Source organism: Artemia franciscana, chromosome 13, assembly GCF_032884065.1.
Source record: "Artemia franciscana chromosome 13, ASM3288406v1, whole genome shotgun sequence".
Lineage (NCBI taxonomy): Eukaryota > Metazoa > Arthropoda > Branchiopoda > Anostraca > Artemiidae > Artemia > Artemia franciscana.
In genome coordinates, this window is record NC_088875.1 from 29,356,355 (window position 1) to 29,373,263 (window position 16,909).

At 37.0% G+C, this 16,909-nt stretch overlaps 1 protein-coding gene across 4 annotated transcripts in view; it reads right to left on the reverse strand.

The window, feature by feature from the left end:
* LOC136034773 (ER degradation-enhancing alpha-mannosidase-like protein 1) overlaps positions 1-16,909 on the reverse strand; it is a 200,626-nt gene that overhangs the window by 147,380 nt on the left and 36,337 nt on the right. For 3 of the 4 annotated variants that reach the window (XM_065716183.1, XM_065716184.1, XM_065716182.1), the window contains exon 3: positions 6,541-6,717. The exons of the other annotated variant lie outside the window; for it this stretch is intronic. In XM_065716183.1, the coding sequence (XP_065572255.1) occupies positions 6,541-6,717 (177 nt within the window). The remainder of the gene's footprint in view (positions 1-6,540; positions 6,718-16,909) is intronic. 4 annotated transcript variants of the gene reach the window in all.

A 16,909-nucleotide genomic window follows, 5' to 3' on the forward strand; every position in this document is an offset into this window, starting at 1 on the left:
TCAAATGATTATAGCCAAGTTCCAAATTTCACAAAGAAAAAAAAAACTAAAAAAGAAACTGGGTTGTAAAATCTCTAGTTTTTAAGGATGTACAACCAATCTTCAACTCTCATTCAAAATGAAGAAACCTTTTCGCAAATGAACCAAATTAGATGCATTAAGTGTGAGAAAACACAACGAGGGACTTCCAAAAAAGGGAAGAATACGTAAGCCAACTTCTATTACAGGTGATTTCATGTATGAAATTCTCACACTCCGCTCCTACCCCCCCCTCCAAATAGAGAAAGTGGATAGGATGGAAAACCAGAAAAAAGCAAAACTTTAGCTATATATAAAAAAAGAAAAATGTAGGTCCGAAAAAACTTTTTTCATTATTCTGACCCCTTCCTGGAAGAGTGCAAGGGGACCCAATGGCAATTTTAAGCATTGTTAGCAATATTAAGTGCTAAACGCGCATGCCAAATAATCATTCAACGTCCTCCCTTTTCGGTTACTAAAGCACCGCCAAAACAAGTATAAAGGATAACGATGGATCCAGATAACCCTCGAGCACTGTCAAGCACTTATGATAATTACGTATATATGATTATATAATTTTACTATAATTATTAATACAATCATATTAAAATTAATTATACTATTCAATATATTTATAATTAAATGATGCTTATAGGCAGGGCCGTCACGTATGGGGTAGAGAGGGGGGATGCTCCTCCCCCCAATGTTTTGATCAGTCAGTAAAAAAAAATAAGTCGATAAAATCTTGAAGCAAAGCGCCATATTTTTTCCGACGTCGCTAAAATTCTTTTTCCGATTAAATAAAGACCATGAAAATAATGATCTGTCATCTATAAAAAGTTCGAACTTGATCGGTAAACACAGCAGTTTTACTGACTCCTGCCACACGTTTACAGACGGTGTCACAATTTTCCATTTGGTTAAGTAAAGAGCATTAAAATAGTGCCATGAAATGTACCAAAATCTAAATCTCGGTCGTTAAATGCAGCGGTTTTACCGACTCGTGCAGTGATTTTACGCATTGTATTCAAAACGAACATTACGCTAATTATTGACAAAAAAACAGTCGATAAAAACAATCAGCCAGTCGATAAAACCCCTTGCTCCCCCCCCCCAAACATTTGGCTAGCAACGACCTTGCTTATATATATATTTTTTTCAGCCTTAGAATGAATTTGGAAGCCTCAGCGCAAAAGTGTAAAGAAGTATCTTACATTAAATTTAGTTTAGAAACCTCTCAATGTTTGACAAACATGTAGAATCTAATCAGGCAATTTGCCAATAGTAACACAACAAAGGCTCTAAAGGTTACTTAAAACAGGAATAAATCTGCAATTACTATACAATAATAATAATGTAATTATAACCACCGCACAAAACAATGTGAGAATAGTGGAGTAAAAAGAGAGAAAACAAAACAAACATCAGAAAACAAAACAACTTTTAAGTACAATAAAATCAACACAACAAACGGATGAGAACAAAGTTACAAAGATACAACACAATAAGTACAAGAAAATCAACAATGCAAAAGGTCAACAGAACAAACGGATGAGCCCGTGATATGGGGTAAGCCGTCGGTATACTTGTGCCGATAACTGATCATGAAGCTCCTGTAGTTTTGCAGTTATATCAGGAGCTTTGTATTTTCAGAAAATTCTCTGATTTCGATATGAGAGAGGTAGATAAAGCAGGTATTTACAGTAACATCGACGTAGTTGACATAAGTGACTCTTTTTCAGTAGAATGAAGGTCCCAAAAAGATAAAGTAGAGTGATCACAAAAAACTGAATACAAAGAAACCAGAGCCTTTCGATTCTACTTAGACCGGTTTGATACAATCTTAGAGTATCCAAATCCAACTTTTTTTACAAGCTTCAAATATTGCAGTCTGGCGGAAGGACAAAATATTTTTACAAATTGTTAAGCCAAGCAAGCGAACATTTTCAAAAGAGGGAACGGATGTATTTTTAATTTGAAGAGGAGCATTTAGCAAGGTACCGTTAAAATTAATATACTCGCATTTTTCAAGATTCAGATTTAGTCCAATATCAAGGAAACCTTTTTTAGCCCTTCGAACTGTGCAGGACAGGGAAAATTTGCAAAAATAGAACAAAAATAATAGAAATATTTACACCCTTTACAGAAAGAGAATACAAAGCTTGACTATGAACAATACTATCGAACACCTTAAAAATATCTAACGAACAAAAATGAACTTGCTTATTTCATTGAGAGGCTTGACGTACAACATTCACAAGCACCCTGTGGGCGTATGCACAACTTATTCCTTGCTTGAACCCAAACTGATTTTCTCCATAAAATGCGCTCTTGACAGAAGTAAAACATATTCAAAAATCTTGCTTAGCGTAGACGTGACTGTAATGGGATGATAAGAAGAACAAGCAGAAGCATCCTTTCCACGTTTCAATACTGATGTAACAGTTTCAGAGAGGAAATTGTCAGGAACTATGGAACTAATCAAAAACATTTGAAATAATAACTGCAAATGAAACATCAGTTCTTTGGAATCAGGCCGAATATTTTTAACAGAAATACCGTCTATGTCAAATGACTTTGATTTGAGCCGCTTCACTGATTTAATGATAAGGTCATGCGAAACAAGTAAAACATGCCGCTGTGACAGGTTACGAGATAAACAAATGTTTAATAATTTACTATACACCAAATACGTAGAATGATTTAACTACGAGAAAATTTGGGAGGAGTGTGACAGCCATCGAGATGAAGAAATATTACATCGAGTATTATATTCGTGAAACTTGGAACTATTTAAAACATTTTTCCAACTTTTCTTATTCTTAAGGAAATTTTTCCCACTAAGACGGGTTTTCTGAGATGCTTTTGATAAGCAATTTTTGTTGACTGCTTAATATTCAACACTTTTTCCGAAGGAGGTCTACCACACGCTACCAAATTCGAAGCCAAAACTTCGCTTTATTTTTATAGGTTTAAGCTCAGGGTGAATATTCCACACTGGTTGCCGAATAATAAAGAGACCTCGATCAAGAGGCACCTTCCACTTGCTTCAAACAAGAAATCATTTTAAAAAGTAAATATTCAAATCAAGCTTTTTATTCAGGCAAGGGTACTAAATTACAAAAGGTCATGGGGCACACGCACAGTAGACAAAAGGGAAGTAAGCGTTATTATATAAACGATCCAATTTGCCGTTTCCTAGTTTGATTTTTCGAACCATTTTTTCTTCTTTGGGGCATTAGCGTGAGGAACTGAAGGCAGAGAAAGTGTCAAAGAAATGGGAAGGTGGTCAATGTCGCAGTAATCTTCGTCTACATGAACCAGAGAAGACAATTGGCATGCACTTAATACACAATGATCCATTTTTGATGTCGACCCGGTGTGATGCACATACGTGTAACTTATATAATTTTTGACAACACGGTACGGGCTAGGAAAAATATTCAGAAATATTTCCGAGCGTGGGGAAATTGCGTTTAAATCAGTATTCATATCCCCCAAAACCACCCATACTAGCGTTTGAGCTAATGTCCTTAAGTAACTTCTGCAGCTGTGTGCAAGCTTTCGCATAAGCATTCAGGGATAACACTGTATTTTTGTTACACGGCAAATAACAGTTTGCAAGCACAGTATTGCCTAGCCGGACAGCCAAAAGCGTCAATCTGAAAAATACTGTACCGGAGATAAATGGGACAGTTTTTTATTTACTATGCAAGCAAGACCATTAAAGGAAGCAATGCAAGCAAGAAATTAAAGGAAGAAGAACATAGCAGATGCTCCTGCAGACACACAATGTCATTAATAGAAAGCAAATAGTCAATTGAGTCATCTTCATCCTTGGTGCCATTTATGTTATACGAAACTATGGAAACGTCCAATTCATCCATTTAAGGCTTGGGGTTTTTTTTCTGCTGTTAACAATATCCCGTAGAATAGGGCACTGTAGGCTATACGAAACACGGGATCCATCACAGTTAGCGCATTTGGGCTGCATTTGACAAGCCGAATTACGTTTTACCTTATGAGGACCAGCACATCGAGAGCAATTCGGGAAAGAACTTTCCCGAACTTTCAGGCACGCCGCCTGAAGGTGGTTGGGTGAACAGCACTTGTTACAGTATCGTGGAAGATCGTGAAAAACAGATACTCGAATTGATTCATACTCAATCCGGATACCATCTTTCAAAGCATGGTCGATTGACCTGGCATCCATAAAACAGAGCTTTAGAGTTTAAACAGAGCTAAGACGAGTAGCATCAATGATCCCAGAGACCTCCTTAAACAAAGCGAGCTAAAATCACTTTCAATGCCTTTAACTAAACTATAGTACTTATTGGTTTTCATTTTCACGATTGAGAAGGGTAGGACAGACTGGGCCGAGACACAGAACTCCATGGCAGCGGTTTTATCAATGGACACAATCATCTTGTCACCAACAAGTTTAACCAACAGAATCGATTCATGACCGCAAACTTGTTTTAAAGCGTGTATGCGTTTCGTAGGATTGCTCAGATCAGGCAGAAACTTGGAGATAATCACAGTGGCATGATTTTCATTGTTGCAAGACGAAAGGAATGGGAAATTGGTTTCGTAAGACACCATTTTAGAGAAATAGCTTTTAACATCTGCTCGCAGCTATTTACTTTCACATCTAGTCTAGAATATGCGACCGCTGGTACACAGGGGACTTCAGTAGGTAAACGAACAACGTGGCGAGGAATATACATATTATCATTATCACACTTACGTAGCAGATCGAGAATATTCTTAACATTATTCGAAGCCGCCTTAGCACCAATACGCTTTTTTTGCTGGATATCATTGTTAACTGCGTTTCAAGATTCCACCTTAGCAGAAGAAATGACTGATCCGTCAAAAAAAAAAAAAAAAAAATCAACGTGAGACTTAATGATTACCTCATCTTCGATTCCAGATTCGAAATTAGTCTGTATAAACCAGTTTCCTGTCACCCACCGATCGTACGCTATCGCTGTCTTCATCAGACATAATTCGATAAAAGTTCGTAAACACAAATTCTCGACGCTAAAAATTTTACTATAGTCCACAAATCAGGTTAAGTGACATATCTTTTCGAGGGGTGAAAAATCCAAAAAATTTATTTTTAATAAAATTATTTTTCAAATAAATTTAAAAAGGTAGATATAGCTTAAGCGGTCCATAAAATAGGCTAAAAGTACTTTGGCCAAAAGAGGATATCCAATTTCGTTTACAAACCCATTTCACCACAATCAAATCAGGTAATAATCACAAACAAATCAGGCATTCAGGTAATAATTTTGTAGCTATTGAATAAATTCAGTCCCTAATTAATTCAGAATATAATCCTTTTTTTCACCACTGGTAATATTTTGTAACAATTGAATAGATTCAGTCTCTAATTAATTCAGAATATAATCCTTTTTTTACCACAGGTTAAAACTGAGATTAATCCTTTTCACAGAAAAAAAGTCTTAACAGGTCGAAGACTAAATGAAGACTGATGTGAAATTATTTTTTAGTTATATGAATAGCTTAGATATTTTAAAGATTTTTTCTAAATGGAATAAACCATCCTTCTCCTTCTTTCTGCCATTTCTAAATTTATGAAAGAATGACAATAAAAAAAACAGATATGTAAACATTGATGACAAATCTAGTCAATTCATAGCCAAATTTCAATTTTTACCTTATCGTTACGAAACGCAAAATAAAATATTTCACTCCGCGAGTCCTTGCATCCCTATGCGATTTTATTGGCTTTTTAATATCCTTTCTTTTTTTAGTTTTATGGGTTCATCAGGGGTCCTTGGGGAGGGATCTGTCTCTTCATTCCTTGAGGTAAAAGCACGACAAATTGGATGTAAATAACAAAAGAAATTCAATGCATTGAAATATACACTTTCCTAACATTGAAAAGCCATTTACGAGAGCTTATTGACAGGTAAATTTAAAGGAGCCCCTTATCTAGAGTACGAGGGGGGGGATCCCAATCTTCACTACTGTACCCAACATATTTTTTGTCACTATTTGAGATTTTGTTCTATTCAAAAGCAGTACTCAATTCATATCTTCATACTTTTGGCGTCTTTGCCGAGACATTCAATCTTATATAACATCATTTTTTGTGTTTTATTTTTCTTGATAAATGCTTCATTTTTAAATATTGCTGAATTGAAAGAAACAACCTACATCCTTATTGTCTTATCCATGCCTCTAGTCCAAACTGAAAACAAAGCTTTGGCAACTTCTTCAAACTTAATAAACCTTAAACATACCAAGGTTTCAAACGATAGGCTTGTTTCTTCGAAATCATATTTATCCAACAAATTTTTTTTTTCTAAACCAATGGCGCACTTTTTAGAAAAAAAAACCTGACGTAAAAGTTATTTCTGCATATTCAACCTTAATGACGCAAATAGAGGTTGGGTATTTTTCGTATAAACATACGTCAGTCCTATAAGCAATATCATGTCCCCCTTTTTTACAGGTCGGAGGCTTTCAACATATATGGATCCCGCTTACCTAATATTACTTTCAAAAACCTGAACAATGCTATCTTGATCAAAATCAACGACTCGAATGACATCTTGTACAGCTTGATGGAACTGTTCCTTTGTTCCCATCACAGCGATGCTATCAAGACTGTCGATAAGGGTCAGGGAATAGTTACCCAATACATCGTTAATGTTTATATTTGATCTGAAAACGACAAGGCTTAGAAAACATAACAAAACAAATACAGACAGTGATATTATTGCATAAATACCTATTCTAGGGATGAAAAACGGTTTTTTTGACGGACGTAAGGTCCATAATGATTTTTGGATGGAGTCTATTGCGTAGTAGGGTTTTTGCCATTTTTAATTTATAAAATGGACACTTTGCACCAGCACTAGAATGAAGCGAACACGTCAATATCAACATAAAATTAGGCAAAATATTTAGGGAAGGATAGGAAGCTCCATTTTTTAAACTCGCGATAAACTTTCAAAATCCAATTACACATAGATTTACATTTGCATCTGCCTCAATTACTGTAAAGGGAAGACGTCTCCACTCTGAGTTTAAAGTCTCAAGATGCAATTGAGATAAGCATTCTCTAACCATCAGAGAGGCATAATTGATTTTAATTTCCTCGATTTGGCAACGATCGAAAAATCAATTTGGGCTAAATCTGATAAGGAAGATTTAGAGTGGACATAAAATTTTGTTTCTGTTGTGAGCTTGATGCAAAACAACAAGTGATTCGTTGTACTTCTCGCACTAAGTGATCCTCGATCATACCTGTTTTGAGCTGAGAGAATTTCAGAATCTAGGTTAAATATGATGAGGGCTCGCCTTGGCAATTTTCCATTTCAGAGCTGAGCTTCAGGCATAACACCTTGAAACGTTTTTGCGCTGTCTGGCCAAGAGTAGACTGATTTGTTGGTGAGCGTAAAAGAATAGGTTCAGAATTTGGCTTAAGAGCCTGACTTCATAAAAACTTTCGCATGTCCACTATCAAGAAATCTTGATTGACTTTGTGAAAAAGAACGATGTTGCGTAAATATATAAAATCAAACCCTATTTTTACCATTTTAACAGTCTTTACCTAATGGTAAAATCACTAAACAACATTATTCCAAAATATATTAAAAAGATACAACAACAAATATTTTCCAGTAACATGTAATAATCAACAAGCTTTATTACTTTTTTACTCTTATAAAATTTGCCTGACTTGATGTAGAGGTTTAAAAAGTTGGACCACCTTCACTAAAATATGATGACTTCCATTTTTTTTTAATGTGGCATATTATTGATCCAGTAGTGCCGTGTCATGGTTTATGTAAAACTTCAGCCCTCCCCCTAAAAAATCCTACTAGGGACAGTGTTGGTACTAGAGACACCCTCTGATCAATTTTCCCCCAATTATAGCCACTATACCCACATTCAGTTGTTGTTTTTAGCGTTATTTCCTAAGTTGTTTGATTTACTTTACGGCAATTGCATATTTTGGTACCAGTCTAGGCTTAGTTTATGAAAAGTATACGCTATAGTAAAAAAAATTCCTCCTCTCCCTTTTTAATATCTGTATATTGACAAAGGCTCTACCCAGAACATTTTTTTAATTGTGTTGCGAGAGCAACACTTTGGTTTTGTCCCGTTTTTTTTTTCGTTTTTTTTCCTATGCCGCCGATGTCGGCTAATTCCTGGAAACTGGTAAGGGTCTAACCTGTGCGATTTTTACCGAAAGTGTGGACCTCAGGCCGGATTGATTAAAATGGCATTACATTTTGGAAAGCTCCGCAGAACTCTTGCCTGGGGCCAAAAAGGATGGTTTTTGCTTGTCCACGAGCCAGAGCCTATGGTGTGCGAAGTGAAGCGGAGTTATATAGCCTATGTCAGAGAGGAGTATCTGAAGTTGTGCAGCCAAGCTTTCGTTTCATCAATCCATGTTTCCGCTTTCGAGTGGAAAGCTCCGTTCTAGCAGGCAGGCACCACTTTCAAATTTAAGATGAACTAAAATCTATAAGCGTTAAATATATGCGGCAGTTACTCGGCCCCACAGCCAATATATCTTCTTTGAGTGATAAACAGAAAAATTTACAGAAGCAAAAAAGCGGCATTTTCCCACGGGTCCAAAAGTGCTGCCGTGATTTTGGCTGGGTTTAACATTTGTTTTTTCGGACTTGGGATTGAGGTAGAGAAATGTTATCAGCTGTAACTCTTAAACTTTAAAAGTTCTGCCGTTGCTAAAGAAACTGGAGCTTATCCTTTGCTCCTTTCTAAGTGGTGACGTTAGAAAGTTGGCCTCGGGCAAAAAAATAAATCAGCTAAGACCGAGTTGGTTCCAGTGGTAGGACATGTAGGGGACTTGTAAGTAATAATCGTCTGTTAGGCTACAATTATCTTTGGTGAAGAGGGGTTTGTAACTTTTGCTAGTTGGTGTAGCCTACCCATACTTACTGTAACCTAGAATTAAGTGTTTACGCAACGGGTACAAACGATAACGTGAAACAACGAGGCAGTTTCGTAACAATTAATAGAGTGTCATCTATGGTATTCTGATCCTGAAAAGTTACGGATAGCTTTATAATACCAACTAGATTGTATAAGATATTGTTCCGAGTCTTGATCCGTCAAAGGATAAAGTTCAACTGGCTGCAAAGTCAATTGTCCCTTCTTTCGATATTCTTTTGTTATTGTTGTTTTTTCAACGCTGAGGAATAGCCTTTGATCATGCGATTACTGATCGCGTTCTTCTTTGAACATAACGTTTTAAAAGCTTCGATAGGCTGACAACTTCAGCGTTTAACCGATAACAAAGAAACAAAACCAAAGTGTTGCGACGGCGAAGCCGGACAAAGGTTGCCGCAACACTTCACGTTGCCCAGGCAACGTAGGTCAAGTTGACATTCTGAACCGACTTATGGTGAGATTAAATAAAATAAAAAAAAGTTTTTTTTAACTGAAAGTAAGGAGCGACATTAAAACTTACAACGAACAGAAATTATTCCGTATATTAAAGGGGCTTTTCCTCCTCAACGCCCCGCTCTTTACGCTAAAGTTTGACTCTTTCTCTTAACTCTACTTTTTTTAAAAGTAAAAAATTTTAGCGTAAAGAGCGGGGCGTTGAGGAGGAAAAGCCCCTTTCATATACGGAGTAATTTCTGTTCGTTTTAAGTTTTAATGTCACTCCTTACTTTCAGTTAAAAAAAAACTTGTTTTTTATTTAATTTTCTGAGCGTTCTTGAATTAATGCATGTTTTGATTTTGGCTCTCCTCACATAAATTTTTAAAACAAAGTTTGCATATTAATTATTTTTGCCTATATGGCTTTCTTAGTTTTAATCGGAAGATTTTGAGAAAAAAGGAGCGGGGAAGGAGGTCTAGTTGCCCTCCAATTTTTTATTACTTAAAAAGGCAACTAGAACTTACCCCTTAAGAATGACCCCTGAATCACAAAGGCCTAAGAATAAATAGTTGAAATTACTAAAAATACTTTAGCGTAAAGAGCGAGGTATTACGAGGAGGTGAACCCCTCATATGCGTAATAATTTCTGCTCGTTTAAAGTTTTAATGCTGCTCCTTACTTTCAGTTGAAAAAACTTTTCATATTTATTTTTTTATTGTTTTTTTTTTAATAATGCTAGAAAGTCCTGCGCCCCCTTCATTGAAATTCTCTTCCCCCATGACAAATTCCTCCATGGAAAGATCCTCCCACTTACCCCCCTCAACTTCTCCCCCTCCCCCGCCAACCAAAAAAATCCCCCTGAAAAGTCCGTTCACTTCTCAATAGCCATTAGTATATGTTAACAACGGTCAAAGTTTGTAACTTGCAGCCCCTACCACGGGGACTGTGGGGGAGTAAGTCGTCCCCAAAGATATAGTTGTTAGGTTTTATGACTATGGTGAATAAAATGGCTATCTCAGAATTTCAATTCGGTGACTTCGGGAAAAAAATGAGTGTGGGAGGGGGCCTAGGTGCCCTCCAATTTTTTTGTCACTTAAAAAGGGCACTAGAACTTCTAATTTCCTTTAGAATGAGCCCTTTCGCGACATTCTAGGACCAGCAAGTCGATACGATCACCCCTGAAAAAAAAAACAACAACACAAAAACAAATAAACACGCATCCGTGATCTTTCTTCTGGCAAAAAATGCCAAATTCTACATTTTTGTAGATAGAAGCTTGAAACTTCTACACTAGGGCTCTCTGACACGCTGAACCTAATGGTGGGATTTTCGTTAAGAGTGTATTACTTTTAAGGGGTGTTTCCCCCTATTTTCCAAAATAAGGCAAATTTTCTCAGGCTCGTAGCTTTTGGTTGGTAAGACTAAACTTGAAGAAAATTATATATTTAAAATCAGCATCAAAATACGATTCTTTTGATGTAACTATTGGTATCAAAATTCCGTTTTTATAGTTTCGGTTACTATTGAGCCGAGTCGCTCCTTACTACAGTTCGTTACCACGAACTGTTTGATTAATAAAAGAAACAAATTTTTTCAACTGAAAGTAAGGAGCAACATTAAAACTTAAAACAAACAGAATTTATTACGTATATGAGGGAGCTCGCCCCCACGTCAATACCTCGCTCTTTACGCTAAATTTTGAATTTTGTTCCAATTCTTTCAGAAAGACCCCTGAATCACAAAGGCCGTTTAATTAGAACAAATAGCTTTTTTGAAAGAATTAAAAAAAGCTTATGCGTAAACAGCGAGATATTGACGAGGGAGCGAACCCCCTCATATATGTAATAATTTCTGTTCGTTTTAAGTTTTAATGTTGCTCCTTACTTTCAGTTGAAAAAACTAGTTTTTTTTTAATTCTGATGTTTTTAAATAATGCTGGGTAATCCGGCACCTTCTTCATGGAAATTCTCCTCCTCCATGATAAATTCCTCCGTAGAAAGATCCTCCCACGTAACCCTTCCCCCCAAACCACCTACCAGAAACGTCTATATACTTCACAATAACCAACACTATATGTAAACAATGGTCAAAGTTCATAACTAGGAAACCTTCCTCCGGAGACAGTGGGGGATTAAGTCGTCCCCAAAGACATAGTTATTAGGTTCTTCGATTATGCTGAACAAAATGCCTATCTCAAAATTTTGATCTGGTGACTTTGGAAAAAAATGAGCGTTGGAGGGGGCCTATTTGCCCTCCAATTTTCGGTCACTTAAAAAGGGCACTAGAACTTTTAATTTCCGTTCAAATGAGCCCTCTTGCAACATTCTAGGACTACTGGGTCAGTACGATCACCCCTGGGAAAAAAAAACAAAAACACACGCATCCGTGATCTTTCTTCTGGCAAAAAATACAAAATTCCACATTTTTGCAGATCGGTGCTTGAAACCTCTACAGTAGTTGTCTGACACTCTGAATTTGATGGTGTGATTTTCATTAAGATTCTATGACTTTTAGGGGGTGTTTCCCCTTTTTTCGAAAAAAATGCAAATTTTCTCAGGCTCTAACTTTCGCTGAGTAGGATTAAACTTGATGAAACTTATATATTTAAAATCAGCATAAGAAATCCAATTCTTTTGATGTATCTATTGGAATCAAAATTCCGTTTTTTAGTGGTTCGGTTACTATTAAGACGGGTCGCCCCTTACTTACATTTCGTTACCACGTACTGTTTGAACAAGCACAGGAAATAATGCAAAGCACAAAACATAAGAAAATTTCAAAAAGGAGACAGCCAGTCAGAAATTTAGCACAGATCTGAATAGAAATGATGTAGGAAAGCTTGTTAAAAAATCAAGATTCAATCTGTTCGCCTCCTTCCCGTCTGATCTTTTAGATTGACCAAGTTCCTAAGATTTTAAACTAGTTTTGCACTATAAAATTGCCCTTCAGTTAACATGGTATTCACGTGACGGTAAGACAGCAAACCTTATTGATCATGTTGTTGTACACCGAAGAATGGCAGGATCAATACAAGATACTAGGGCATATAGGAGTGCTGTTATTGATTTTAAAAGTAAAGATCACCATCTGGTAGTGACTAGGGTTAATTTAAAGTTAAAATTACGGAAGAGTAACTACCTCCCGGGAAGTTATGATGTTAGTAGACTCCAGGATGAGAATTTGAGAGAAAATTTTTGGAACAGTTGAAAAATAAACTGAATAGTTTAAAAATTGACAACGTGAAAGATGGATGGAATTATTTTAGGAAAACATTTTGTGAAGTTGCTAATGGTGTCTCAGGGAAGAAAGTTAGGACTGCAGCTAGGATAATTAGTTAAAAGGTTTTATGTTTAACAGTGAAAAGGGGCTTGTACAAGAGATATCTGAGTGACAAATCATATGAAAACAAAAGGAATGTAAAGAAAGTAGAAAAAACATCAAAATATGAACCACGAAGGCGAGAAGTGGAGGTAATGGATAAAATTGCGGAGGACCTGGAAGATGCAGCTATACAGCATATTAGTAAATTATTGTACTGGCGTGGTAATAAATTGAGAGGTTAGGTTAGGTTAGGTAATCTGGACCTTTCGCAGTTAAAGATAAGAACAGGCCACAATTAGTGATAAGGAAAGAGTTAAAGAGAGATGGGCAGAACATTTTAAGAATGTGCTAAACCAAGATAGAGTTGCAGGAAAAAAGATAGAAGAAAATGAAGACGTTTATGATACCTCAGATGTGAAGGAAGATTTGTTTTGTGAGGAAGAATTAGCGACAATACTAAAGGGACTAAAAAATAATAAGGATCCAGGTGCTGAGGTAAATGTGTTCCTTAAATATGGCGACTCTGAGGCTAGAAATAAGTTACTGAAGATTATGATAATGGTTTTTGAAAAAGGGGAAGTACCTAGCGATTTTAGCAAAACCTTAATTACACCACTATATGAAAAAGATGATAAGAGTGAGTGTGGTGATTACCGAGGTGTTAGCCTGGTCTCTGTAGATAGCAAATTACTTAGTAATAAGATAATTCTTAGACTGATAGATGCTGTAGACAAAGTTTTAAGAGATGAACAGTGCGGTTTTAGAAAAGGTAGAGGATGTATCGACCAGATTTTCACTCTTAGGTTAATGTTTGAGAAGGGCAAAAGTTATCAAACACCTTTAGTCCTCAGTTTTATAGATTATGGATCATTTGGATGGAGTTTGTCTTAAGGAGCACAGGAAAGGCGATTGGAGACCGCGGCATCAAATGGAGACCTAAAATTCTCCTGGACTTAGAATATGCTGATGATTAAAGCATATTAGATGAAAGTTTGAGCAAAATGAACGAATTTTTGGAGGTTTTGCGAGTTCAAGGTGCTAGAATAGGTTTGAAAATTAATGTTTAGAAGACTAAGTCACAAAGGCAAGGAACAAGTGAAGACGAAAAAGTGACGTTGGGTAACAAAAAGATTGATCAAGTGGGCAACTTCACTTACCTTGGTAGTATTAGCAGTAAAGACGTTGGGAGCAGTGAAGATATTAAAAGTAGAATAGCCAAGGCTGAGGTTACTTTTTCACAGTTAAAAAAAGTTTGGAGATAAGTCTGCAAACCAAGGTTAAAATATTGGAAGCTACAGTGATGACAGTGGTAAAAATGGCTCTGAGGCATGGGTGCTCCGAAAAGCAGATGAAAAACTAGATGTTTTCCAGAGAAATTGCCTACGGATTGTTCTGCGTACCCGGCTGACTTACTGTATTTCAAACAGTAGATTGTACGAAAAATGTGGTTCAATCCTTTTTCTAGGGCTAAAATGAAAGAAAGGTTGAGATGGCTAGGTCACGTTCTGCGGATGAAGGATGCCATATTTCCGAATATTGTCCTTTTTGGCCAATAGATTTGGTTGGAGAAGAAGCGTGCATAGCTGTGTTGGCCTCAGGCGGCTTAGTGCTGCAGTAAGTTATTAGTAATAGTAGAATAATGAGTAGAAAAACTTACCCATGAAAAAATTTTATTTGTTTGAGTAGAATAGGGAGAATAGGGAGTGATTCTAATCACTCTCTTCTGAATGGTAATTTCTTCTCTTCTGAATGGTAGACAAAGTTTTAAAAGAAGAACATCGCAGTTTTAGAAAAGGAAGAGGATGTATCGACCAACTTTTCATTCTTAGGTTAATAATCGAGAAGTGCCTTCGTTGTCAAACACCTTTGTCCCCCAGTTTTATAGATTATGGATGGACAGTTTTATAGATTACTAGCTGTTGGGGTGGCGCTTCGCGCCACCCCAACAACTAGTTGGTGGGGGCGATTCGCGCCCCCCAAGCCCCCCCGCGCGCGTAAGTCGTTACGCGCCATTGTAGTTGTGTCCCTGTGTCCCACCTGTGAATATAGATAGATATATATATATGTTTTTAACTACGTAAAACTTACGAATATACAACATTCTTCGCTGTCCCATTGTCTGTGCACATAAATAGATTGTCAGGTTTACCGACTCTTGAACATACAACGTACAATTGTCCATGGGAAAACCAATCCATATTCAGATCTAATACCTCATTATTCTAATGATTGCCCTTGAGATTTGTTGATGGTGATTGCTAATCAAACATTCCCTGTGTCCCCGTCATCCTTTATATATCCCCCTGTGCCCCCCGGCGTCCCCGTTGTAGTTGTATCCCTGTGTCCCGGTCGTCATTTATATTCCCTGTGTCCCGGTCGTCATTTGTGTCCCGGTCTGTAATGTCATCTTATAATGACGTCATATACAAACCCTTATATACTTATAATGACGCCATATGCAAACCCACAAACAAGCAAACTTGCATACATACAACTTATTTTTATATATACAGATATAGTTTCTTTTGTAGTTTTTCTTTTTTTTAGTTTTGCAGCTTTTTTTAGTCTTTTTAGCATTTTTTCTTTTTAATTTTTTGCCTTTTTTATTTTTTCCTTTTTTAAAGATTTTTTCTTTTTAGGTTTTTTCATTTTTTAACTTTTTTTGCGCCATATTAATTACGCGCCATTGTAGTTGTGTCCCCCGGTCATCATTTATATATCCCCCCTGTGCCCCCCGGCGTCCCAGTTGTAGTTGTGTCCCTGTGTCCCGGTCGTTAATTGTGTCCCGGTGTCCCAGTCTTTAATTTCTCTTTGAGTGTCCTGGTTGTCATTTATATTCCCGGTATCCCGGTCGTCATTTGTGTCTCAGTGTCCCGGTCTGTAATTTCATCAGTCGACAAACATGACGTCAGTCGACAAACAACTACATGACAGAATAATGCTCAATTCTTATAATGACGTCAGTCGACCAACATGACGTCAGTCGACACACAAACATGACGTCAGTAGACAGACACACAGACAAACAAGTTATTTTTATATATATAGATGGATCATTTGGATGGACTTAATTATGAACAAGCGTTCGATTCAGTGGATAGAAGAGCTTTAGTAAAGGTTTTATGCTTGTATGGTATCCCCCTTTATATGGATCATTTTGATGGATGTGCCTTAAGAAACACAGGAAAGGCAATGGGAGACCATGTTTTCAAATGAGGGGGAAAAATCTCCTGGACCTTTATTATGCTGATGATTTAAGTATCCTAAATCAAAATGAGAGCAAAATGAATGAGCTTTTAGAAGTTTTGCGAGTTCAGGTGCTAGAATGGGTTTGAAATAAATTTTAAGAAGACTAAGTCACTAAGGCTAGGAATAAGTGAAGATGAAAAGGTTACGTTGGGTAACGAAAAGATTGATCAGATGGACAGCTTTACTTACCTTGGTAGCATTATTAGTAAAGACGGTAGGATCAATGAAGATGTTAAAAGTAGAATAGCCATGGCTCAGGGTGCTTTTTCACAGCTAAAAAGAATCTGTAAGAATAGGAAGATAAATCTGTAAACCAAGATTAGAATATTGGGAGCTACAGTGATGACAGTGCTCAAATATGGCTTGGAAGCTTGGGCGCTCCGAAAAGCGGATGAAAATTTGCTAGATGTTTTCCAGAGAGATTGCCTACGGATTGTTCCGTAGAACAGTCCGGAACAATTCGGATACAGGGTATCCGGCTGACTGATCGTATTTCAAACAGTAGGCTGTACGAAAAGTATGGCCAACGCCGCTTTCTATAAAAAACGGGCAAAAATGAAAGAAAGATAGAGATGGCTAGGGCACGTTCTGCGGATGAAGGATGGCAGATTGCCAAAGATTGTCCACTTCGGCGAACCGTCTAGAGCTAAACAGAAAGCAGGTCGTCCGCAGTTGGGGTGGGAGGATGTCATAAACAAAGATTTAAAGGAAATGGGAGCTTCCTGGGAGTGTGTAGAGAGGGAGACTTAGAATCAATTGGGATGGAGAAGTGTGCGTAGCTGTGTTCGCCTCAGGCGGTTTGGTACTGCGGTGAGTCGTTAGTAGTAGTAGCTTAGAAATATTTTAATAACAAATACTAATCTATTGAAAACAACATTGCCGGCCCGGAGGTATTACGGTTTCTGCCAATTTCTCATTTGGAGA